The sequence below is a fragment of the Melozone crissalis genome, unplaced genomic scaffold (assembly GCF_028551555.1).
Source record: "Melozone crissalis strain CALT ecotype California unplaced genomic scaffold, PUWL_Pcris_2 ptg000019l_1, whole genome shotgun sequence".
In the NCBI taxonomy this organism is placed as follows: Eukaryota; Metazoa; Chordata; class Aves; order Passeriformes; family Passerellidae; genus Melozone; species Melozone crissalis.
This window is the reverse complement of record NW_026535797.1, coordinates 158,667-183,465: the sequence shown is the minus strand read 5'-3', so window position 1 is coordinate 183,465 and position 24,799 is coordinate 158,667. Positions and strand designations below refer to the sequence as shown.

The window sequence follows — 24,799 nt, the reverse complement described above, 5'->3', positions numbered from 1 at the left end:
TATTTCACAGCACAAAGTGACTTTCGATATTTGCAATAATATTTTCTGTGTTTTAGAAAAAAGAGTATGTTCATATCCAAGCATCTCAATTTACCCATCATGCCTGACAGTCTTGATGGCTCCAAGAAGAGTCTGCAGATACTCAATAATGTCCCTCTGTCTTCCTGAAGAAATCACATGTCTGTTATAATTTAAGGTATACACCACAGCATTGTGAACAATCCAGGCTTCATTCAATTCTTCTCCTATTTCAGCTGCACGTTGGAAGTTTTCCATAGCATACTGAGATAAGCTGTCTATCCATAAACTATAAAATTAGTATAAAGAAGCTGTTATTCAAAAGCTTCAACATTACATATGCAGTACTACCAACAACAAGAACAAAAATTTAATCAATTTTCAGTTGCATTTACTAAGTTCTCATCCACTGACTTACATTTTACTTCAATGAGAAGATGGTTCAAAAAGGAAGTAGTATCAACATAAAATGAGTAGTCTCTGAAATTGAAATGCTATTAGCTAAAAAACCAGTGTCTATGGTTCAGGTTTCATCCGCATGTTTGGGTTTTTTAAATGCGTGTGTGAATCCACCCACCAGTGCTAGAAATCAAATAACCATGTCAAGGCTCTACTTGAACATAGATATGAGCGAGGCATGCCATGTGACAGTTAAGGACATGTCTTTTTTACTCAAAACTGCATGTGTTGTTGCACTCAAAGACATTTCCAGGTGCTTTGAAATGCTGTAATATTTTAAAATAGAATAACATTTTCTTCACAGTCTGTGCAATAACTTTCTTTCAATAAATTTATTTTCTTTCTTAATTATCAAAATGTACTATTACTTTGCAAAAAAATACTAAAAACACAGTCTTGAGTGATCATACAGAAATGCCATGGTTCCAAAGTAATAAAGCCAAAAGCACAAACTGACAATGGGTATTACTATGTCAGCAGTGGTACAGGACACAGTACCAGACCAAAGTCCTTTTTTTCCATGGGTTTTTAATCTAATTAGATAAACTCAAAAATAGCTGGTAGCAAATTTTGGAACAGAGTTCTCATCTTCTTTGCCCCTTGGCTCTGATCAGTTTATAATTTTTCCCATTCTACTGAACATTTGCAAGCAGACAGTGTGAGAAACTTTACTTAATTTTCAGATTTCGTGAACAGACCTAGGGACACAACTCTGCCATCCTGATCTCCCAGGACATGACCACTGTAACAGTAAGGCTGGTATTACTATGAATGTGAACAGCAGAGTCTAAGCATCATCTTCAGAAATCTCTCTCCTCCTTCTTCTCCTTCGCAAGAAATAATCATGTAAGACTAGTGAAAAACAGTGCTTGCTATATTCTACTCTCCAAATTCATTTCAGTTGATCGGAAGGAGCACGCTAGATTCGCAAACTGGAATAATTCATCGTATGCATTCAGGACTATATAATCATTATATGTATAGGAGCTATAAAGCAAGACAAAAAGAGCTTTCTGATTTGAGAAAACATATTTTTAAATACAGAATTTAATTATCTATGTGTCAATGTACAACAATTATTTTTCATCTTGGAACACCAGCTTCTATTTTCAGAGAAATAAATGTTAAATGAAAAATAAAATCCACACTCCAGAATGAAAGGAAACCTAAGAAAAATATCTCAAACTATTTTTTAGATCTTTTTCCCGTTTCCCATGACTACTCACAAAAATGAAGAATCTGGTGACAATTTTACTGAGGAGAAACAGTTTTTGCAGTAATCAGCAGTGTCTCATAATAATCATCTGTTAAGAGTTCCTTGGTCTTGATACATATTACAAAAAAGTACCTGTATGTTTTCCATTCTGGATCGCTGTCGGGAAGATATGAAACGTGTCCTGGACGGCTCTGGTACGCAGCTGCTGGAGGTACAGCATGATCATTCAGTTTGACTCCCTGCAATCTTAATAAATGAACAGTTGCCTGAAAAGACACAGAGAAATAAGTTGTCTACCCAGGTTATCATTGTAAAAACAGATTATTTCTTCCTATTAGTGCTGTTACCTCTTCAAAAATTAAAAAAAAACAAAATGTTTTTTCAAATACTGTACAGGCATGTACAAGTATATGAAATACAATGCTCAGTACTTCATAAGCTTAAAATTGTCTACAGCTAATTTTACTAAGTAATTACATGGAGAAAAACCCATAATTTATATATGTAAGTTTTTCAATTATGCTGGAACTTCATGGATCCAGAAATGTCATGTCAGATGTCAAAAATTTACAGTAGAAACTCTTGTAAAGAAGTGTTATCAGCACTTGCAGAAAAACTATAGCTACAGTTACTTTCACACATTATTTTGATAAGGTTGCTTTATGAAACCACTTCTTCCTTTACTTCCTATGGAGATATAAAATAACTAAACTCAAAATTCTGGTGCTTCAAGATTTGTATATAAAATAAAACTAAACAAATATGAATGACAGTTATGTAATTTATTTACCTCTGCATTAATAAATCTTATTTCTGCTAGGATTCTGAGTAAATCTGCTTCAAAAGAAAAGGATTTAGCAGGCAGCAATGATTTTCTTGATGCGCTGCCAGCTCGACCATCCATCATCACAGTTGCATTAGCTTTATTCTTCTGTGCTAAAAATAAATAAACCCATTATTATTTCCATGCAAATGATTGTCTTCATTTTTCAATTACAAATCCCTACATATTCTTAAATTCACAAGGAATAGTTAGCAAGAAAAGATTTTTAATTATTTCAAGTAACCAACTTTTACATTATTGCCATTTATTGCACTCAAAGCCTGTTCTCAAGCAGTGCTGAGGCATTTGTTACCTGTGATTTTGCTGCCTTTCAATTTATTTATAATCTTCAATATTTGCAGCAAATAACTTGCTCCAGTCATAGTACACATACTGAAATTTCAGTGTGAATAGATGAATAGACTCCATGGCCTCTAGTTCAATTTTATTGCATAAATGGAAGTGGAGCATAGAAGTGGATTATGCAGAGGCTAAAGTCTTTTTACTTTTAAATCATGGACTGGGTTGACTTTCTGGTAGTGCACACATTATTGAAGAGGAATTTAGTTTAATAATGAAGAGAAAGGACTAAGATTGTTTTAATATAAACACAAAGTTTGTAATTCTACCAGTTTCTATTCATGATGCTTTTGGTGCATGGTTGCCTTCAGTTTCTGGTAAGTGTATTTATTTTTCCCTCATTTTGTTTGGAAAGAAGACAAAAGACTAAACATGGCTAGTCTGAAGATGCAAAACTTGTGAAAGAAAATCAGCAAATTGATGTGCTATTTTAAGTGGACTTTGGAAAAAATATGGAATAGGTTCAATTAACTTTGGCTAGTGAAAGAAAAACCATTTCATCTATTCTTAAATATGAGTTTTACAAATTCCATGACAACTTTAAAAGCCAGTAAGCAGAGAGTGATTTCAAAGTGCTTTGCCCCAAGCTAAAAACCCTTAACGTGCGCTTGGTTTCCAGCAGACCCTCAGGGAACAAGGTACAATGCTGGACACCTCAGAGGAACCACTCACTAATAGGGGATTAAGGGGTAAAAATGTTTACAAGTGAGCCTCATACAAAGTGGCTTACAACCCATTTTTCTTCAGCTCATCAGACACGAATGATATGGACCTGGATGACCATGAGGGAATTTGCCTGCATTCTTTAGACAGGCAGATGGATTTCACAGAAGTGCTCTTCTACAGCACTGGTGAAACACTTCTGACAGCAGAGTACGGCTTCTACAAAAAAAGTAATGACTGACTTCTAGAAGTTCAACATGTATGCCAACATGCAGTGCCAGAAAAGAAACTGGGGGAGCTTTGGGAATGGGAGGAAATAAAATAAGATTGTCTGTCTCCTTTCAGTAACTCAATTAAACGATTAAAAAGTTCCTTACAAGATTGAAAATGATTTGTCACTTACTTTGTTTATGCTTTGTTGCCTCTCTAAACAAAATATCATCATACAAGAGGCAAAATCGACATGCTGCACGACAGACATTCCACACTTCCTGCTTACATGCAACTTTTGCCAAATCTGCCCAAAGTATAATTCTACCAAAGAAAAAGCATAAATATAAAATTAGTTAATGAGCAGGATTAGGTTCCACAGTTCAGGACTGACAAAAATAATCTTGTCAATAATGATGGCCATCAGGAAAAAAAATTACATCTAATAAAAATTAATAAAAGGAAGACTTCTTGTCAGTAGCAAAGGTAACACTATTACTTTATCTATTAAAAATAATCTCTTCATTAATAAGAGACAGAATTCTTCTCTTGGATGGTAATTCTACTAAAGTTCAAAACACGTGTGACAACCCTCATTTTCTATCTCATAAAGTAAACTAAATATTTCAAAACTAATGTTGAGAATTTAAAAATAAGTCTTGAAAACTAGTTTGGATTTAGAATATTTAAAAAAAACAACTGCCTTTAAATTTCAGCATGGGAATTTTTAGTGCAGAAAAAAGGTAGACACATCCTTTTAACTAAAGAATGACAAAATGATATATAAATAGAAAAAAGAAACCTGTCATTTTTCCACAGATTAATCTCTCTGACTCTCAGAATGAACTACTTAGTTTTTTTACCAAAAAATTTGTAGTACATGATGTGCTTCTTAGGTACAAGGACTTAAAAAGACACTTGCAAGTATCAATTCTTCATCAAGTACAAGCCTTAACCCACACACCCCTCTGTATGTTGGGCTCATATCAATAGAACAGGTGAGTTTAGGCGTGCACGTGAGAGAGCAGATTAGAAACAGGGAAAGAATAAAATTCTGCATGGCATGGAAATATAACAGAGCCTTCTGAACACAAAATTATACACATGCTTCAGCATGTTGCCAGAGGCTGAAATATTCAACCTCTTACAAGGTACCATCCACTGAAAACCTCAGAGACAGAACCTTTCCTCTTGAAGACTTCTACAACAGATGAAAGAGACGCCTCTGGTCTGTAGCAATTACCTTTCTCTGCAATTTCCATTTTTTAAGTGTTTCAAATGTTCATCAACTTTCTTCACACTTCTGGTATGATGTTGGGCTTTTGCACAGAGGTAGCTTATTTGACTATTACTTTTACCTGAGAAAACTTGGTGAAGAAATAAAATCAATGGTAGTTTTTTATATATTAGAAATTTTTAAATCCACAAGAATGGCAAGGAATTAGACACATAATTCCTTGCTGAAACACTCAAAATCCAGCCCTTTTCTCATTCCTCCAAGCTTTCCCCAAACCAACCAACCCACATAAAACCAACCATCATGTATTCTACCAACATCTATTTTGGTTTTTTCCTGTATCTTGAAATACAGTTGTCCCATCCAAAACTGATCTATGCTTGTTTAGTGCCTAAATATCTTAAATAGACCACTTTTCTTACAGGACATGTAGTGCTCTCGTTAGGTTCATTCAAGAGCAAGTGAACCATGTGTGTAAAGTACACACTCAATCTGAAAATATAAAGTTTTTTCATGCAACTGAAAAGAAAAAATAACCATATAAATCTGATGCTCTGTCCTATGTACATTTAATGTAATAAATTTGCATATGTATTTTCTTACTCCTTCAATGCACATGTATAATCTTGTGGCAACTTAAGTAATAGAAAAAGCAAAAACTCACTGCTTGGATGACAGCCTAAGAAGCAACTGAAATTTTTCAGAACAAAATAATATAAATATTATGTCAAAAGAAGTCTTGTAATAGCTTCAATGTTGTAATAATCTCACTCATTTTAAAGATTCAGCCTGGAAGGCTAATGTGTGCTCAGATTTATTCTCAGAGGAATCTCAAAAGTAATTGTACAGTTTTCAAGTCGAAATTTAACAGCAAGGAGATGTCCACGATTTTAATTCTCTTCATTTCACAAATACGATAAATTATATCACTTTAAATAATCTATGAAAATGTTTTCCAGCAATACAGTTTTCCCAGTCTTAAAAGGACTGCACAGAGTCGAATGATTGATCTGTAAATGTGACTCTGGCTTCTACGTGATTAGTTGATGGAGTTTGAAATGGGGATGTGAAAGGTGAACTTTGAGACCTGGCTGAACAGAGAGCTTGGTGTTCCACAGCACACACACCTGCTCTGGAAGCAACAGAGCTTTCTGCAGCATTCCCTTCCTCCAGCACAATCTCTGCTGGAGGAGTACACTGCTTTTACTCAAAGTTAGTAAAATTAGTCACATACACACACTTGATTTATTGCCACAATAGTACAAAATAGTTTAAGCAATCTGGAAAGTGTGTTCCCTGCCCACTCTTCCTCAACCAGAAGCTGTATAATCACAAACTGATTTTGTTTTTCTGTGTGGGGCGTAAGGAATGTATCCATTTATGTTGCATGTTTTAGAAAGTAAATAATGAATTCTCACCTAAATCTCTGCGCAAAACTAGAGCTCTCAAAGGCAAGATTTTAGAAGAGAAAAACAATTACAATATAGAAGGAATACCTGGTGTAATTAACACTGGGTATTATGGCATGAAATTTCTGAAAACACCACTTGAAAATGACCTTGGTTAAAAACATTCAGGAATTGTACTTAGTGAAAATAGAACTACTTACACCACACTACAGCACAACAGTGGGATTCAGAGGAATTTGGAGGGGAAATCAACACCTTTTCCAGTATCACCATACAACACTTTTATCCCTAATGAAAATATTAGGAAGTCTGCCACAGAATTCAGCAGAACTATCACTTCATCTGTATTGTAATATTCCCTATATGTTGCCACCAGATGCAATGTCCAGTCTTTAAGAATGTGCAAAGCAAAGTTAGAAACTTTTAGTCACACACACATACTTTACCTTTAGCTTCATTTTCACTGTCAAGGACTATTTGAAATGTGTCAGGAGCTAATGCAAGACCTGCATGTACCAGAAGTGATCTCTTTTTCCTCATATTATCCTTTTGTTTTCCCCTTTTAGCCTGCAGAAAGAAAAGAACTCATTGTCATAAGGCTCATTTTATATTCCAACTAGATCTTATTTACTAAACATAACAGAATATACATCATATAACTTGCAACTACCAAAAAAATACCCATAGACTTGGGTATCTTTAGGTATCTTACACATCATTCTACAGCATGACTGTCATTGAAAGTGACTGTGGAACTTCTGTTGATATTCACGATTACACCACAGATAATTTAATATGAAGTGCTGTTTCTGCTTCTCATGAATCTTTACAATATATTCCTCAGTATATAACCTGACGTTATGTTATACCTTTCCAAACAAAGAACAGAATTTATTCACAACCAACAGTAACATATCCAGTGTGCAGTGGCTAGGAATTGCTATAAAATAGAAAAAGATCCCTGTCTGCTAAGAACTAACTAAAGTCAGAGGGGGCATGGGTTTTTGATGCAACATTTAAACTGAGTAAGCTTGCATGAAAAAGCATTTGAACCAGGAAAACAATCAGTTGTCAGTATGATTTCTGTTCAGGTGCTAAGGCAGCACAACAGAATTAGATGCAGTCACTCTTGACAGCGCCCATATTGTGACTGTAGAGTATATTATTTAGTGGCATTTGTGAGAGCCACATGATATTGATTTATCTCATAGCCAGCAAGGATGTTTAGCAATTTGGACACTGTGCTTCTCATGAAATAAAACTGTTTCATGCAATGAAATCCTAATTATTGACAACTGCTATTCTTTTTTTTGCTGATATTTCTGCTAATTAACAGCTCCCTGCCTTTCCCAAGAAATAAGCTTTGGAAGAATGGGGAAAAAAATCCTTTACTATGATCTTCAGACTGTGAAGCAGCACAACCACTTCAAGGCAACAAAGCAAAGACAGTTTGCTGAAAACAAACTGATGCTGGCTCCACAAATATGCAGTTCTACTAAACAGCAGTCTGCTGGAATTTAATGAGCAAGCCTATTCCAGGTACAGAGTTTGCTCTCCATGCTCACCTGTTCAATCAGCATTACCGCCTGATCCTCTGGATGCTCAGGAGACTCGTACAGCATAGCACCCAAACGAAGGCGGTTAAAGCTCAGTCTCAGATGCTCTTGGTACTGCCCACTGTTGTTCAGGTGCATAGCTTTTTGCACATGTTCCAAAGCAGCCTCTAGTCTATCCCCATCTTCTTCAATACGAGCTATTTCCATATGAACTTGACAACGCAGTAAAATCAACATGCTAAGGATTACAAATTTAAGTGTAAACTGTTAAAATAAAGCATACTAAAATTCTTAGACCTAAAACTCACTCAAAGGTGAAACTCAGTAATTAAAAGCGACTCCAGCATTAAAATTGATATTCTCTTTTTAACTGACTTGTTGCTTTAATTTTCACTATCATGCCTTTTTAACTGAAATTAGTAAGAAAATTTAGCTGCATATTATTTTCATTGACCCTGTAGGAGAATGCAACACATCTTGTGAACTAACTGGTCTTCATATATCTGTAGAACTCTTTTTCAGTACTGCTTAGGCATGCAAATCAGGTGAAGAGGTTTTCAAAAGTAGTTAACTGACAGAGAAACTATAATGTGCTGAATAAGGACTTTTGACAAAATTAACTCTCTGCTCCTAACATTTAAGCAGATGCTAATACTCCTGAAACTTGAGCCCTGGTCATATTTGCTCAGCTCTTTTAAAGATGGGGCTCACCTCAGGCACACACATTCACTCTAAGTATGGTCTCTACCCAGGTGTTGTTGACTTCACTCTATGAAGCCAGCATGCCTTCACCAAAACCTGCATCTTCTCCAGCCTCAGGCATGCCCAGCTCCCCCATCCATCCCCTGCTCACAACAGTTCAGACCTCTACATACTACTACTGATTATTCTCAGGAAGAAAAACAAAAAATCAGATAAATTTAAGCAATGTTACGAAAAAGAGAGAGAAAAAAGGTTTTCAAGCCTATCAAATATCAGGCCATAGAACTAATGTATGTCCACATCAGAGCCAGCCTGACTGAGCAAGTAGCCACAATTAATGTTGCTATCAAACCAAAAATTAAAACAGGCAAATTAATAGACACAAATTACTTCATTCAGTCTCTAGAGACAGTACCACATCAGAACTGAGGCTGAGTCTGCTGGATTGTTAAGAATATACATGTGACATATGTATATGTCTCAAACCCTCATCTCTCCAACATCTCCCTGCAGGCTTTCGGAGAAAAACTGCCATTACTAACATTTAGTACAAATTTCAAAGTTGCCTATGCTAAACTTGAATTCTCTGTATGGAAACAGAACAACAGCACAGCAATACAATATACTGCTTTCATGCATGCGTATATCCACTCTTTATACAACTGGAAAAAAATTTTTAAAACACTGAAACTATCATCAAAGATACAAAAGTAGTATCTTGCAAGAGTCTTTTCTGACATATAATACAGAAGCCATGATTTTTTTCAGAAGCAATTTTTAAAATTTTTTTTTTGTGACCAACAAAAGCAATGTCAACACAAGAATCTAGACCACAGTCCAACACTTATGCTGCAGCTTTGGAATTTTCTCACATAATTTTGATTAATTAGAGTATTTTTAAATTCCTAAAGTATTTCAATATTTGTTACAGGTCATTAAACGGTGTAAGATTGTGCCTGAAAAGAACCTGTATTTAGATGATTAACAGGGAAATGTATGCAACATGCAGGCACGCATTTATTACAAGCTAGTGGAAAATTCTCAAAGACACTTAATATCACAGAACTTGAGGTTTTAAATGAGTTTGATGCTTTGAGACCTTTCAAAATACTACACAGCATTGAAAATTACCTGTCAATCTCCTCAAGGACAGCAGCAACTGAGATCAGTGGCTTTCGCAGGTGTTGATGCAAATTGTGTTGTAGTAGTGGCAAGCACAGATTCCACAGGGTTGCACAAACAACCTGAATCACGCCAGGATCTCCCAGCTGAATGGCACGTTTTAATGCTAATTCAAGGTTTTTGATCAATTTCAGCTGAGCCTACATACATGAAGAATTAGTTAGCACCACTGCATTAATAAATAGAATTTCTTACATATTCCTCCAAATTTTAATCTTAGGACTGTTTTCAGTAGAAAGCAGTCCCTCAGTCAGCAAACTTTGGAAAGTATTTCTTTTAGATGCTCCAGGCTGCTATCACGTATTTCTGGCAGAAGTCTGTCAGCTACTCCCCATTCTAATGATAAACAAAAATTGATAATTGTGAATATTTGTGAATTCAGAAGGTTTAGCCACTTTGGGGTTTTTTTCAAATTCAGCTACAGATGCAGCACCAAAGAGGAAAAAAGAAATATTATGAATGGAATTTGCCATACTGTCAATTAAACTTGGTTGTTATTAAATCTAGAAGCCAATATTACCTACAGTAACAGACTTGCAATTCATACATTATTTTTAGAGGTTATGCAAGTAAAAAAAAAAAAAAGATCAGTAAAAAATTAAACAAAATCCTTCTCCAATTGCATACACTGTAGACTTAAAAATTAGAAATACCTAAATATCTTGTTTTACATTTACTATTAGTAGTGCTTCGTATTATGAAGAACTCATTAACAAGAGGGTGTTCTTTCAAAAGGTCAGTGGAATGTCTGAACCCCAAAATTGTTATAGTCCTAGACAGGAGTAAGTCTTTACACTACCAAGTTTCATTAAACTTATTCCTACTTCCCAGTGAAGGAACTTAAGGTGACTAACAACTGGTGTAAACTGCTCATTGTAGGTATCTCTCTAACACCATTAATAATATTGATATTTAGGCTTCTGACTTCGATGGTCTGAATTACAACTGAGCCAAACAACCACAGAAATTCAAGAAAATCCTTCCCAGTGTGATCAGGAACAATCCACATTTCTGACGTAAGAATTTGTATTACATTGACCATAACAGGCAATCACAGTTGAGATGGACTCAATGATCCCTAGTGGTCCTTTCCAATCCAAGATGTTCCATGAAAAGAGGCCCCATAAAGGCAAAATATGAAAACATGCCTCAATGCTACCATCTTTGCTCTTGGAAAGCAATATATTATGAACCTTTACAGTCAGACAGAAAACTTAAGGGAGCAACACACAACTATGGTTTATATTTCCCCATTTGCTTATTGAAAATTCAATTTAAAAGAGTATAAAGGTTAAAAGAATTCCTTATCAGTATAATGTAATTAAGAGACACAGTCAAATACAATATTCCACATTTAACAAATTAAAACTTTTCCTTTTTTCTCAAAGTTCAAGAATGTACCTCAACAACTCCTTTGGTATAAGTCACAATTTCAGTGCCATCTTTCTTCATTTCATATTCATATTCCAGACATTCTATCTCAATGAGTTTCCCTTGCTCCTACAAAGTATTAATACACAAAATGCTAATTTTAATAATTAAAAAGAAATACCATAAAGGTTAAACCCATGCAATTACAGTAACACAGCACTGTACTTTCCTACTGAAAATCCCACTATACTAGTGAGTTAACTGCAATGATACAAAGGGAATGGAATTTGTTGTTTGAACTGCAGTCCCTTAATACTCCCTGGAAGGTGCAAAATAACTTTTAAGCTGCTCATTGCCAGAATTTGCAGTAAGAAAAACAGTGTACACCTGATTCCTCCTATACTGTAATTTGATTGAACACCTAAGTTATGCTGTACTTGGGTTAAATTGGGATAGTAAGGAAATTTAGACAGCCTCTCCATTCCTAATTCATTATGAGCTATTATCAAATCACTCAGCATGACCTTTGGTAACTGAACATCCCCATGACTGGAAAAGAGAAAAGTGATCATGAAAAACTTAATAACAAATACACAAATACACACCGAGATGGAATTGATGTTATGATTGAGAAATTTGCCAATACTTGGCAAAAGACAAGAACTGAAATTTTGACATAAGATTTTCCTTAGTCTACTGTAACAAGAAATCATTGTCAAGTGATGCTGAGCAATCAGACGGTCACTTAAAAACACATTAACTCCAATGTAGAGCACTGAAATAGAAACCAAGTTTCTCTGTTGCTGCCACACAACAGATACTCCCCACTACTGTCCACAGAAATACTTAGATTAAATCCTTGTGCATCTTTGATCTAGGGGATTTAAACACATCTTCCAGTGGAATGCTATGGATTTGTATATGATTTTAGACTTTCAGGAAATGTTCAGAATAATGAGCCTGAATCAGACACTTGGAATTAAAAAAAAAACAAACTGTGAGGATAACTTAAATTTTATGAGTAACTCTAAGTGGGATCATTATAACAGAAATTGGAGTTTAACTTCTAATCATATTCTTGCATAGGTAACATTTTAAAAACATAGCAAAAATTTACAGTTAATATTTATTTGCCAAAATAAGCTGCACTGCTAATGACCCGAGTCTACCCACGGCCGACTTTCTGACCTTGCATCTACTTCTCTAGTTTAGGAAGACATCAAGTATCACAATAATTACCTATCAATGAATATATAAACAATACACAGATGGACAGAATACCGTAGAATCATTACTACTATTTTTTAAATGTAACCACAAAAGGGGTATGGGAGTGTGGGTGTGTGTATAAAAAAAATCCAAACCCACATAATTAAAACTTACGGTAATTTGTGCGCTCTTCAAATCAAGTATACAACGAGCTGCAAGGTCAGTGCAGTTTACTTTCAGAGAAAAACGAGCTAATTCCAGAATCAAAGGAATCCTTCAAAAATACAAAAGAAAAAAATTCAGAGAATTTGATATTGCTCTTCCATGGAATTAAAAAAAACACTCTTTGAAAGTAACTATGCAATGCATCTGAAAACCCTAAAGTCATATGAATATTAAAGGAATTATTATTATAATGTTAAATATTATAACTATCAATATTATAATTATACTAGTAATGCTCACAGTTAACAAGGAAAAAAAGAAAGAGTTCAAAGTTGGCTGCATGAAACATACGAAAGTTAATCTGTTTATGGAAAATAATTAGCATACTCCTTTGCAGTCTGCACAAACAGTCCCCAAAGAAGACAAGAAATACAGAATTAAATGCATGAAGCACAGACATGGTGAAGTAAGAAACTTCAGATTGCAGAAAATTTTGGAAATACAATTCAATGAACTGGCCACATAGCCATTAAATCCATCAGTCTGCTACTCTGGAACTAAGAACACAGACACAGAGATGGAGACCATTCTGTAACTGTTTGGATGTCTGTAAATAACCAGATGAGCACAGTGCACTGTCTGGAACAGGAGAAGTGATGAGACACCTGAATATTGTCAAAGAGTGTTTACCTTAACAAGTAAAAATGTAATATTACTTCCATATGTAACAGCTGTGATGTAACTATTGGAATAGTGATCAGTTTAGTATTTCAAACTTATGCTGAAGAGTTGGGAAGGGCTCCAGGAAAAGTTAAAAATTAACTACAGTCTGAAATACGTGTCAATTTTAAGACCTTCTAAAAATCTCGTTTTATCAAAAAGAAATTATTATAGGAAGATTTAATCACTTTATACAAACAGCTGCATGGAGAAAGATATTTATTCTTGGGTTCTGTCATAAAGCTTAACAAGATTTTGTCCTTTTTTAAGATGACCTATGTGTTAACACAACACAAACAACTAAGTAGGAGTTCAATCTCTGCAAGGTCATCAGGAATTTTGACAGACTTCAACGGAAGCAGGATCAGTTTCATCATCAATTTCCAAGGGGCTATGACAAATAAAACTCACTTCACATTGAGAACAGACGCTGGAGGTACATCACATTGTTTCAAAAGCTCATATAAAGAATTCAGATTTGCGGTGGCGTCACTCGGAAATACATTTGTGTCCCACTTCCTGCAACATACGAGGAATTGGGTCATAATCTTTGTAAGAAATGTTATTGCATTAAAAATTTGAAATAACTCTCCTAACTTCAGAAAGGATGGTTCTTATTCCAAGGTATCAGTGGCCTACCTGGATATTGAAATATCAAGAAAAAAAAAAAATCTATAAAACCTAACTTCAGTATGTGAATTAATATTTCAGACAGAAAATTTTATTTAATTTTTTTCAGAAGAAAAAAACAGGTGTGTAAGACTCCATTTCCATAATGTCAGTAGAGGTTAATCCACTGCCAGCAAGAAAAGAATCAATATTTTTAAAATGGGGAAATCTTGAGACACTGAAAAAAATTACATGAGATTTTGCTATGAAGTCTAATTTTCAAATTTTTCTTACACCTTTAAAATTTAAAGAATTTTAAAAGCATTATGCTCCATGATTTGTACATTGTATTTCAGGTGATTTCTGCACTTCATCTTTACTTTCTTGTACACAGCTTGGCGATGGAACTGGAGTCCGTTTGATATTAAAATGTCTTTCAGACTCCAAAATTCTTTCTCCTGGCAATATCTGTACAACACACTAATCCCCACATTCCCAAAGAGCTAGCTCACTTTTTTGATGAGACTGTTTAGACAGACTTGGCTGTTACTACCCAAACTGTCGTGATTTTCCTTCTGAGGAATTAAACTCTGCAGCTGATTTTTTCTACAAGCATATGGGATCCCTGAGCCTGATCCTAGCTCTGTAACACGCAGCATCAAAGTACAAGTGTAAGGACACATTTTCATACTTACAACTTTAACACCTGCATTTTATAAATAACTGAAAGACAGGTGGAATTTTGTGTCTCCTTCTCTACCTGGGAAATATCCATTAGTTTGTGATATACCTATAAAATAATTATTTAATTATTATTTGATTAAATTAGCAAAGGACCAACACTCAACAGGGCTAAAATAAAGCAGGTATGTAGACTGTTTTCATAGACTTTAAGGGCAATGTGGCTACTATGATAATCTATGTTGTTCTGCACAGATAATACAAAGATCACCCAGTAGAGCTATACTGGCCTCCCCAGAGTCAGGATCAGAAGTATAAGCAGAAATATAAATGTGGAACTACCTTCTGAGTTAGAATTCTAATTAATGCATTTTTAACACCTTGTGGTAGAACTCATTCTGAAATCATCTCATCCAGCTGAGACAAACAATTAAATTTTATCTGTACCTATATATTATAGGCAGGGAAAAAAATATTATTAAGACTTTACAATAAACTGCAGTTACTTCAATTCAGCTGTAGAGTTACACATGAGCAGTGTGCAGTCATTTCCTTTGATTCCCACACCAAGTGCCCACAGCTACCCAGACTGATCACTGAAGCTGCACGGGAGCACTGAGTGTCCAGTGTGTTGCCCCTAAAGCTCTCCACAGCTTGGATCAGACTCCTGCAGCCCCAGCACAGCTTTACAACCACTTCATTCTCCTCTTTAAGGACATTGCCAAGCGGCTCTGCTCCGCTCAATAATTCTCATCAAAACACAACAGCAATTTCAAGCTTGCCCCAGGGTGATTCTTTCACTATTATCACACCTCTGGGGTGCTGCATATTGGTTCTGTTAATTCAAACGTTAGAGAAATTTGTAATGTAAACATGCACTTTTGGAATGCAGTGATTTGCATTGCAGTGATTGAAGTAGACAGAAAAAGACAACTGACAGTGTAGCAGAATGAAAGAAAATATGCCTGCACACAACTTCTGAGTTTTATTTGCCTTTTTCTGCTTTTGCCACATATGTTTTTGCCTTCTTATTTCCTAAATTAAAGGCATGCAAGAAATTTGAAGTATTGTCATATCCTCAAATTTTCAGAATTATTTGAAGGGTTCAAGGTGAATCACTGAAGTATTTATCAGCATGAGAAATATTAAACAGATACTAAATATGCCCTCAGTGGCATAAGTCAGGTTAAACTGCCCTTACTACACCTTCTCTTTCAACAGTAATTAGTCCCAAACAGAATTTTTAGGGTTAGCCACAGTTATTCCCATTATATTATGATGTGTCAAAAGAACAAGGAGTAGTAAGGAGCTCTTTAGCTTATAGTATCAAAAATATGCAATTAGTGAAAATCTCTGCATATCTACTGAATTGTTTGGTAGATCACAAAATTTAAATGAAGAAAACATATAACAATTATAACTATGATCTTATGAAAGGTAGAGAGAGCTCCTGTCTTAGTGGGAATTTAAAATATTTTTCATCATTACCATTAAAGAAAATATTTGAGAGTATTTATCTGGAACATTTTCCTTAATAAAGGCTGCTGCAGCAGATGAAAACTCTTTTGCTTCTTTCAGTTTTGAAGCATCGAGGAAGCACTCAAGTAAATTTCTGCAGATCAAATAAATGTATTAAATATTTATTAACACTTTCCAAAATAATCCTTAGTTACATTTTTAAACACTCTTTGTACTCAAGATACCACTTCTAAATGCCCTACAAGCAATTAGTGCTATAAAGCATTGACTCAAGAAAAAAGAGACCCCCTAATTTCTACATTTTTGCTTCTTCCAGATATATACACATATTTAGTGAAGATCACAATAAGAATCTTGGAAAATTTGGAGGTTTTTTGTGAAAACTTTTCTCAACAAGACATCTGGAATTAAAAAGATTAATTATTTAAAAGTGTATGAAAAAAACATTTCTGTGAGACGTATTTTAAGATTCTCCCTTAACTACTGGAAAGGGTAGTATTTCAAAGCCATTTAGCAAAAGAAAACTATTCATACTGGAAACAGCAACATATCTACTGGATTTTCTATACTTTATCTGATTTGACTGAAAAAGAGCCTGTGACTCCACAACATAAATTAACAACAACAACAATCATAATTTTAAAAAACTTATTAAGAAATACAACTTTAAAAAAAAAACAACCATTAGTTTTATAACAAAAACACACTGTGTGCATTTGTTTGTTTCCATCAATACCCCAGCAAGAGTTTGATACCAGGAAACTGCATGCATGGTATTACAGATAGTCCTTAGCACGCCCCTTGGAATGTTTTGTTAATTCCCTCCAGTTTCAGTTCATAAAGAAAATGCTACATAGCAATGAACCACAGTCACAGACCACAGAAACAGAATATTTCACTGAGAGAAAGGGAAAAACTGTGGTAGGAGTGCAAGAGGAGCTGGAATCAGTGTTGAATAGGGGATCAAAACATCTCTGCCAAAAGGTTGGGGGGCCTTGAAAAATTACATAGACACTGCTCCTTTTGCACATAAAATGCTTTTTTCAGTACAGTTATCTCAAGGTTTATGCTCCAGCTTTGCTCAGGAAATGTGAGAATGCCAATACAATTGCTATTTATACACCATTTATTTCCAATTACTATCAATGACTCAAACACTACATCCAAAATTACTTCAGAAACTTCAGATCTGATCTAGGGCACTGCTGTCTCTGTCACTAAAACTTCAAGCTTAAAGTAAAGACAGAAATGAAGCATCTTTTTATGTTCAGTACATTTCTGTCTCTTTAAAAAGTTATTAATTAAGCTTCTCACAATAAATACAGCTACAACATTACCAGTGAAATATACCTTATTAAAGGCTGCCTCAGCTAGCTGTCCCAAAAGGACTACAGAATGCCCATAAGAAAAAATACAATTAAACTTACATCATAAGTTCTGCTCGCCATTCGTGGTCTTGCTCTTCAATTTGGTTTAATGCTGTAACAATCTGTGAAAGGCTGGGAATAAGGCAATGGCGGAATCCAGGCTTAAGAAATGGCCTCACAAGTTGCCAATAAAGAACTGAGGCATTATATACCAAAAAAAAATACCTGGGAAAACATGAATGAAAAAATCCAGTATTTCATGAACTTGAATAAACATAAAATTACAGCTTGAGTACTGTAAGACACTTCTGAGAAGTTAAAAAGAGCAACTTTGACTTTTCATTGGAGGCAATCATGACTAGGAACTAAGACAAATACAGCACAAGGAGAATATGGTAACTCTTGCAACTGTACTCCACTCAATAATTCACCACTTAAAAATAAGCTAACACGTTGCTTGCATTCTATAGATCATAACTATAAAAGGGTAAGAAATGCTGAGATATCTAACAGCTTTAAACAGGACTTTACATTGTCAATGTGAGACTGCAGCCTCCTTATGCTGTTACAGCACACACAGCAGTAACAGAACTTACGAAATGGAAGGAAAAATCTAAAGGAAAAACTCAAACAACACCACTCCGTGCTACCTAATGAAAATCAAGACAAACAATTGAAAAGACAGATCAGTAGCACTTCCTGGGATTTAGAGTCAATCCCGTCAGTAGAGCCTACCTTCTTTCATGGGTTGCAAAATCTATTGCCTTCATAAAAAACAGCACAAACTTTTCAAACTCTTCCTAGAACACAACAAAGAAAAGCAAGTGCAATTTGAATATAGATTTTATAAATCAGTAGATTTTTTTCCTATTTCAATATTAACATATTTCATAAATTTTATTTTCAGACCAATCTCAACTAAAATATACTGCCAAAATAAGTTGTTGATATAGAAACAGAATAACTAAAAACTGGTTGATAGCCTATATATAAGTTTTCCTGAATTTAAATTTTAAGATGGTATTTTCAACTTACTTTATTTCTGCCAAATATGAATTATCGGGACTGAAATGTTCCAAAACTAGAAAGCCGCATACTTTTTAAGCTTTCAGCAAAGAAAGTTCAGAAATATCCAAGAGCAAATCAAGCAGGAAAAAAAGTTATATTCATTTGTCCCATTAAAAATTCCGAGGAATTATTTTCTTCAAAAAGGCTCCAACAGGAGTTTGTCAACAAAAGAAATTGTGGCAGGCATGCCTTTTTTATTTTTTGTAAGGGATTTTTGTAAGTGCATGAGAAGGATGCAGTGCAAATAGGAAAGCCGAGGTGGAGCTGAATGAGCAGCCATGGGATGACACCAGAGGGGGTCTCTACAGCACGCTAGAAAAGAGAAACTGAAATCTCCAAGAGAATTGGGACTGACTGACTGGGCTCTGGGGTGCCATAAAAGGGGTACTGAGCAATAAATGGGAACTGCCTAGATAAAAACAGAGATGAAATATGTACTAAAGTAGAGAAGTTGCATTTGGCCCTTAAGAACACAAGCATCTTAATTAAGAAGGATTCCTTAGGATGAAAATCGAAACTAGGCCAAATTTATCTTTTAAAGTGAATGATGATTACTTAGTCACACAGCATGAGATGTTGTGCCACTCGTACTCTCATAAATCATCTAGGAACATAGCAGTGAAAAACTTTACAACTGATGCAAAGTGGATCTTAAAAGACCCTTACAACAAACAACCCAAGGAGCCAAGCCAGGACAGTACAATCTGGCACCATTTTTAACTTCAAAGAAGTTAGCAAGATCCAAGAAGAGAACAGCAAATATTGATTGAGATTCACAAAACATGACAGAATAGCTCGTTAATTTAGAAACATAACTGAACATTGGATGTTTCAAACATGCATGAAGTTTTAAAGTGACCACTGACCAGTTATTCTGCATATGTGCTCACAGAGGAAACACACTACAGAAAATGTAACAGGGAAAAGAACCTTGATGATCTTTGTGGGTCCCCTCCAACTCGGAATACTCTATGATGGTAAACATCTGTTAAAGCTATTTTGGGGGGCTAGATATCATTTACAGATGATCAAAGCTGACTGATCACAGTACAAGGACAAGTGAAATACTGAAGACAGAAAACAGATCCCGCTCCATTTTAAAAGCAGCGGGAGATAAAAACTACTTTTCATATATAGGGAATTGTAACACCTCAAAGCAATACACAGAAGCATCCTGCTGAGATGCTACCACCTCCCATTACAAAAAGCCACATCCAAGTACTACACGGACATGTTACTGATCAGCTATGGAAGTACACTGCCACAGAAATGAGCTGTGCAACCTCTCTGAGGGCCTCTTCAGTCCTCCACTTCCCATAAGCCTAGGAAATGCTTCTCAAATAAAATCTGTGATTATTTCAACAGTTACAGCTAATTTGGTCTGAACGTATCATATTTAAGTAAAAAGTTAAGAGGGTGACTTAAAACAATCAACCACCTGTACAAGTACTCTTTCTTTTTTTGTCTTCTCCAAAATATTTGAAATATTAGTCTGATTCAGATGGTAAGTTTTGTTTACTCCCAAATTACTTGTTAATAGATTTCCTTGGATTTTTGCACAGCCCTGATTATCCTTGTGTATTTTAAATGACTGAAAGCAACACATAAAAACCTAGTAGTAAATACCTGTAAAACCAGGCTTAATATAGAGCAACCTTCATGATTTCTCACCAAATTATCCGTAGAGCGTGGAGCATGCAACTGGCCTTGGCACAAATATGCTCTGCCAAGAAATTGGTTCACAGGAAATCTTCCTTTAAAATACATCTGTAGACAATCACTGCTAATTTCCAGATATCCCAGCTAAAACCAAAACAAGACATTTAATATTTTAAAAATTGCAACAAATAATTAAGAATTGTTAGCTTTTTTAAATGCATGCCTAATCAAGGGTAACATCTAACTCCTTACCAGTATGTAAGCAATATTCCATAGAGATGCATACCAGTCATGATATAAGCCTATTACCATTTATGAAAGGCATAATTTTGTCATTCCAAATGTATTTGATAGAAAAAGCTTCTTTATTTAACAAAACTACTCATTCAGTCATAGAATTGCTTACAGTATCCAAAAAGTGTTTCCTTTTAAAACACAATTGCTAACATAAAGACAAAATTCTTAAAATAATTTAAGGGGTTTTTTTAAAGGAGGCAGGATTTGTCAGTGCTACATCTCAATTTTCAGACCACAGGCAGATTTTGACTGGATTTCAGCTCGGGGAAAAAAAAAGTTTTACTACAAACTGCCTGTTTAAAACCCAATCACTTATGATCATAAATTGAATATTAACAAATACTTCAAATTTTAAAATCTCAACCACATTTTATAGAAGTAGTTTCAATTAGCAACAGCCTTTCATCATTAGAATCGACCAGGGTTATGATTATTTTTATTGAGGTTCTTTTGCCGAGTACAGATGTTCACAAATGTATTTTCTTCAGCTGTAACCAAATTGCTTAATGCTTAGTTTTCCATACCAAGGAAAAAACACGCATGGCAAAAAAATTTCTATATATCACAGTACACCTTGCTAATTTGGGTACGATTACAAAATTCACAAATCACACAGAGTTTTAATGGAAAATGCACGTTTAAACAATTGCTCTCCAAAACCAGAATGGTGAAGAACTTTTGTTGGGTATTTCTGAGATGTTTAAAATAGTAACTGTAACAGCTGTAAATACAGTGCATCATATACATGTTTTTATTTAATGCAGATTAAAGACCTAAATTACAAACCTGAAGTGCTTGTTCAGCACATAAAACATATAAAGCGGTGCTGATGTTATCTGTTGAATTAAGTGCAGATTCTCTTTCACTGGCTGATTTGATTAACTTGTAAGCATGCTTCAAAGCCTGAACATCTGAAATTTTAAAAAAGGGAATAAAGAAATCTTTGTTTCCAGGTGTACTGACATGATTGCATTCAAATGAGCTACACGATATCCAGTCTCTCCTCTGCAGAAATAAATGAAGAATGTTTAAGGAAAATAATGTCACACACTGGTTGCTCGAAGTTAGGCATAGTTCTAAGACGAAGCAACATCATAACAATTAACAACTCTCTTACTATTTAAAGTAACCGACGTTAGCACACTAGGAAGAGAATTTAGAAAACAGATTAGGATCAAGCTGTTTTCCTATCTGAAGTCGGATTTTAATTTCACTTCGTTTTAAAGACGGTGGCGCGGCCGCAGCGGCCGCCGCCCGCTCACCTCCTGCGGCACCGGCGGCGAGCAGCTGCTCCCGCACGGCCAGCTCCATCCCTGGCCGGACGGGGCTGAGCCCCCAGCGCCGCTCGGAGCCGCGGGGCGCTCCCGAGGGCGCCGAGCGCCTGCCCGGGCAGCCCGGGGACGCGGCTGCCGGAGGCGCCGGCCAGGCGTCCGCAAGCAGCCCCTCGGCCCCTCGCCGTTCCCGCGGCACCGGCGCGTATCCCGGCGGCGTTCCCGCGGCACCGGCGCGTATCCCGGCGGCGCCCCCGCAGAACCGGCGCGTATCCCGGCGGCGCTCCGACAACACAGGCGGACCCGCCCTCTCTCCTTCCCTCTTGGCCTCGCTCGAGGGGCCGGGCCGGCCGGCAGGGACCGCCCCCGCGGCCCCGGCTGCGCTCGCGGGCGGAGCGGCCGCTCGCAAACCGCCGCGGGCAGCGGGCACGGCTCACGGGCTGCGCGGGCACGGCTCACGGGCTGCGCGGGCAGCGCGGGCACGGCTCACGGGTTGCGCGGCACGGCTCACGGGCTGCGCGGGCAGCGCGGGCACGGCTCACGGGCTGCGCGGGCAGCGACTGACGCCTTCCTGACGATGAACGCAGAGCTAAGAAATGCTGTCACCAGTAATCTTTGTCCCCGTGTTGAGAGCTTCTAACGTGAAACCTTTGGAAATACAGCATATACCACCTAAAGCAGAACAAAATGACCAAGAATGTTGGATCACATCTGCCTGTGCAGGAAGAAGTGATGGAAAGGAAAGGAAAGGAAAGGAAAGGAAAGGAAAGGAAAGGAAAGGAAAGGAAAGGAAAGGAAAGGAAAGGAAAGGAAAGGAAACTGCCTGACTGCACTGACATCAACACATAGCAAATGAAGTGTCTAGAACCTCACCACTGCCCCTCACCTACTGAGTCATACCAGATTCTGTGAGAGAAATCACTGTGGTCATGAAAACAATTTAAAGGCTTATGTACATAAATTCAATTTTAAATCTAAACCCTTTGCACTTCGAACTAGACTGCAACTCTGTACCAATACAAGGGTCTGTAAAGAATTCAGGAGTAGACTCAATCCCTACCTGTACTACATAACCCTTCCCTGGCCACAGTACCCATTTAAATCAAGCAACTGTCTTGCTTCTATGAATATCGATGAACAGAAATAAAACTAATCTGAAATTACATGGGCAAGAAAAAAAACCTATAGCAAGCCTGTGTTGATTTCTAAAGCAGAAAGCAATATATTGGTCTTGTGTAATCATGTTAGATAACAACAAAGGCTTACTGGGGCTTACTGTGAGATATATATATAAATATATATATGTTATACATGATCAAATCGATAGCCAAATTTATAAAAAATTTAACAACTATTTATTGGGGCAAATACAAAAAATAGAATTTTGAGCAAGCACCACAATCGAGACAGTGTCAGTCCTGGAAACAGGCGCTGGGCGGAACCAGAGGTTCGACCGACAGAGTGACAGCTTCCCCGGAAAGGTTCACCCCGAGTGTTTCCAGCGTCCAGCTTATATACAGTTTATTCTGCCTGAGGCACAGATGACTGAAATAAACAGGCCAGGAGACTTTTTCTCCTTTTAATGCCTTTATTAAAAGTGATCAGCTCAGGACTGGGCAGCTCGACAGGTCTGCAGACTCCGTCGTCGCTCCCAGGGCGACTCAGAGGAGGAGGAGGAGGAGGAGGAGGAGGAGGAGGAGGAGGAGGAGGAGGAGGAGGAGGATGATGATGATGATGATGATATGCGCAGCTTTGTCCACTAGAGGCAGAGCGAGGGGTCTGGTCCTCGTGGGAGCCTTTAGGGCGTGGCGCCCCCTGGTGTTGAACTCCGCAGGCTCACCGAAGAAAAAAGTTACAAAAACTAGTCAGACCACTGTTGCCGTGCTGCTGAAGTGTTACTCGTTTGTTATGATAATTACAAGTCGTTGTCGTTAATAGTTGTTTTTGCATCAGTAAAGGCCCCGGCTGCGGCTGAGTTAATGGCTCTTCTCTGCAGACAGTGAAGGGCAGGGACCTCCCCAGACACGAGGGGAAGAGACGTAGGGGGACACATGCAAAATGACTCGGGACCAGCATGCCATGAGAAGCTACTATTCCAAACACACTGAAAAGACCCCCAAAACAACGAGCCAGTACAGAGTTGGGAAATTAGAGTGATGTCTGAACGTGAGGAACAGAGTGCTGAGCCTGCAGAGATGCTGGAGACCTTCTCACCCTGACCGCGAAAATCATCCCAAAACCAAGAACTTTTTCCCCGGGGGAAGGGTCCCTCTGGAGCCTCTTCCCCGGAGCTGGGCTCCTCTGCACACTGCCGGATGGGCGGACACTGCGCCTCTGACCAGAGGACTTCCCAACACACACACACACACACACACACACACACAGAGCCTTTTTCCTCCCACCCTTCGGTGCGAGGGTCCGTGCCAAGCCTGGCAGCTGATAGCCCTGGGGCTGTGCTCTCCGCCCTGGAGGTGTTAAGGTTGTGCTTTGTGAATGCCCCCAGCCCTGAGTTGTCGCTTCATCCTATCTTCATCAGCGAGCCGTGTAAAGCCTCAGTCGGGGTGTGGTGGTCTTCCCTTCAGCTTTTGTAGTACAGTTCTGCTACAATAGACAAAAGTCTTTAATGAAAAATTTTAAGTCATAAACTATAATATTTCCGTGTCTGACACTGTGCTAAGAGTCTGGATGTATTATCTCCAATTTCAATGGAAAATTACTGGCTGCTATATAATGAAAAGTGGAATTCGTGTGTGACCCTGAGGAGACTAGGCATATAGATTCTGTTTATTCCCCAGCTGCATACTAATGTAGAGCCATGAATGCACATAAAGGGTAATGAAGGGGGAAAACCAAAGGTTTCGAAGAGATTTAGACAAACTGGAAGTATTATCTATAGACACTATGTATCTTATTCTCTTTGTTCAGAAACTGATCATGATCACATAACTTGTATTATTATTTTCCATTATCAATCTGAATAAAAGTTTAAATCAATCTGGTTTTATTTAACTTTAATCACTTGTTCCTAGAAAGCACTTATAACAAAATCACTGAAGCAGTTAATCTAC

General features: G+C 37.1%; 1 protein-coding gene across 1 annotated transcript in view; it reads right to left on the bottom strand.

The window, feature by feature from the left end:
* CFAP46 (cilia and flagella associated protein 46) overlaps positions 1-24,799 on the bottom strand; it is a 73,211-nt gene that overhangs the window by 46,975 nt on the left and 1,437 nt on the right. The window contains exons 2-21 of the mRNA XM_054277227.1: positions 23,946-24,077; positions 22,222-22,302; positions 21,723-22,133; positions 21,247-21,371; positions 20,176-20,307; positions 18,172-18,236; positions 17,497-17,661; positions 16,079-16,202; positions 14,605-14,699; positions 13,712-13,819; positions 12,590-12,689; positions 11,237-11,335; positions 9,785-9,975; positions 7,961-8,189; positions 6,842-6,962; positions 4,993-5,116; positions 3,943-4,073; positions 2,484-2,629; positions 1,826-1,959; positions 95-307 (exon numbers count right to left, since the gene is read on the bottom strand). Coding sequence (XP_054133202.1) covers positions 95-307; positions 1,826-1,959; positions 2,484-2,629; positions 3,943-4,073; positions 4,993-5,116; positions 6,842-6,962; positions 7,961-8,189; positions 9,785-9,975; positions 11,237-11,335; positions 12,590-12,689; positions 13,712-13,819; positions 14,605-14,699; positions 16,079-16,202; positions 17,497-17,661; positions 18,172-18,236; positions 20,176-20,307; positions 21,247-21,371; positions 21,723-22,133; positions 22,222-22,302; positions 23,946-24,077 — 2,926 coding nt within the window. The remainder of the gene's footprint in view (positions 1-94; positions 308-1,825; positions 1,960-2,483; positions 2,630-3,942; positions 4,074-4,992; positions 5,117-6,841; positions 6,963-7,960; positions 8,190-9,784; positions 9,976-11,236; positions 11,336-12,589; positions 12,690-13,711; positions 13,820-14,604; positions 14,700-16,078; positions 16,203-17,496; positions 17,662-18,171; positions 18,237-20,175; positions 20,308-21,246; positions 21,372-21,722; positions 22,134-22,221; positions 22,303-23,945; positions 24,078-24,799) is intronic.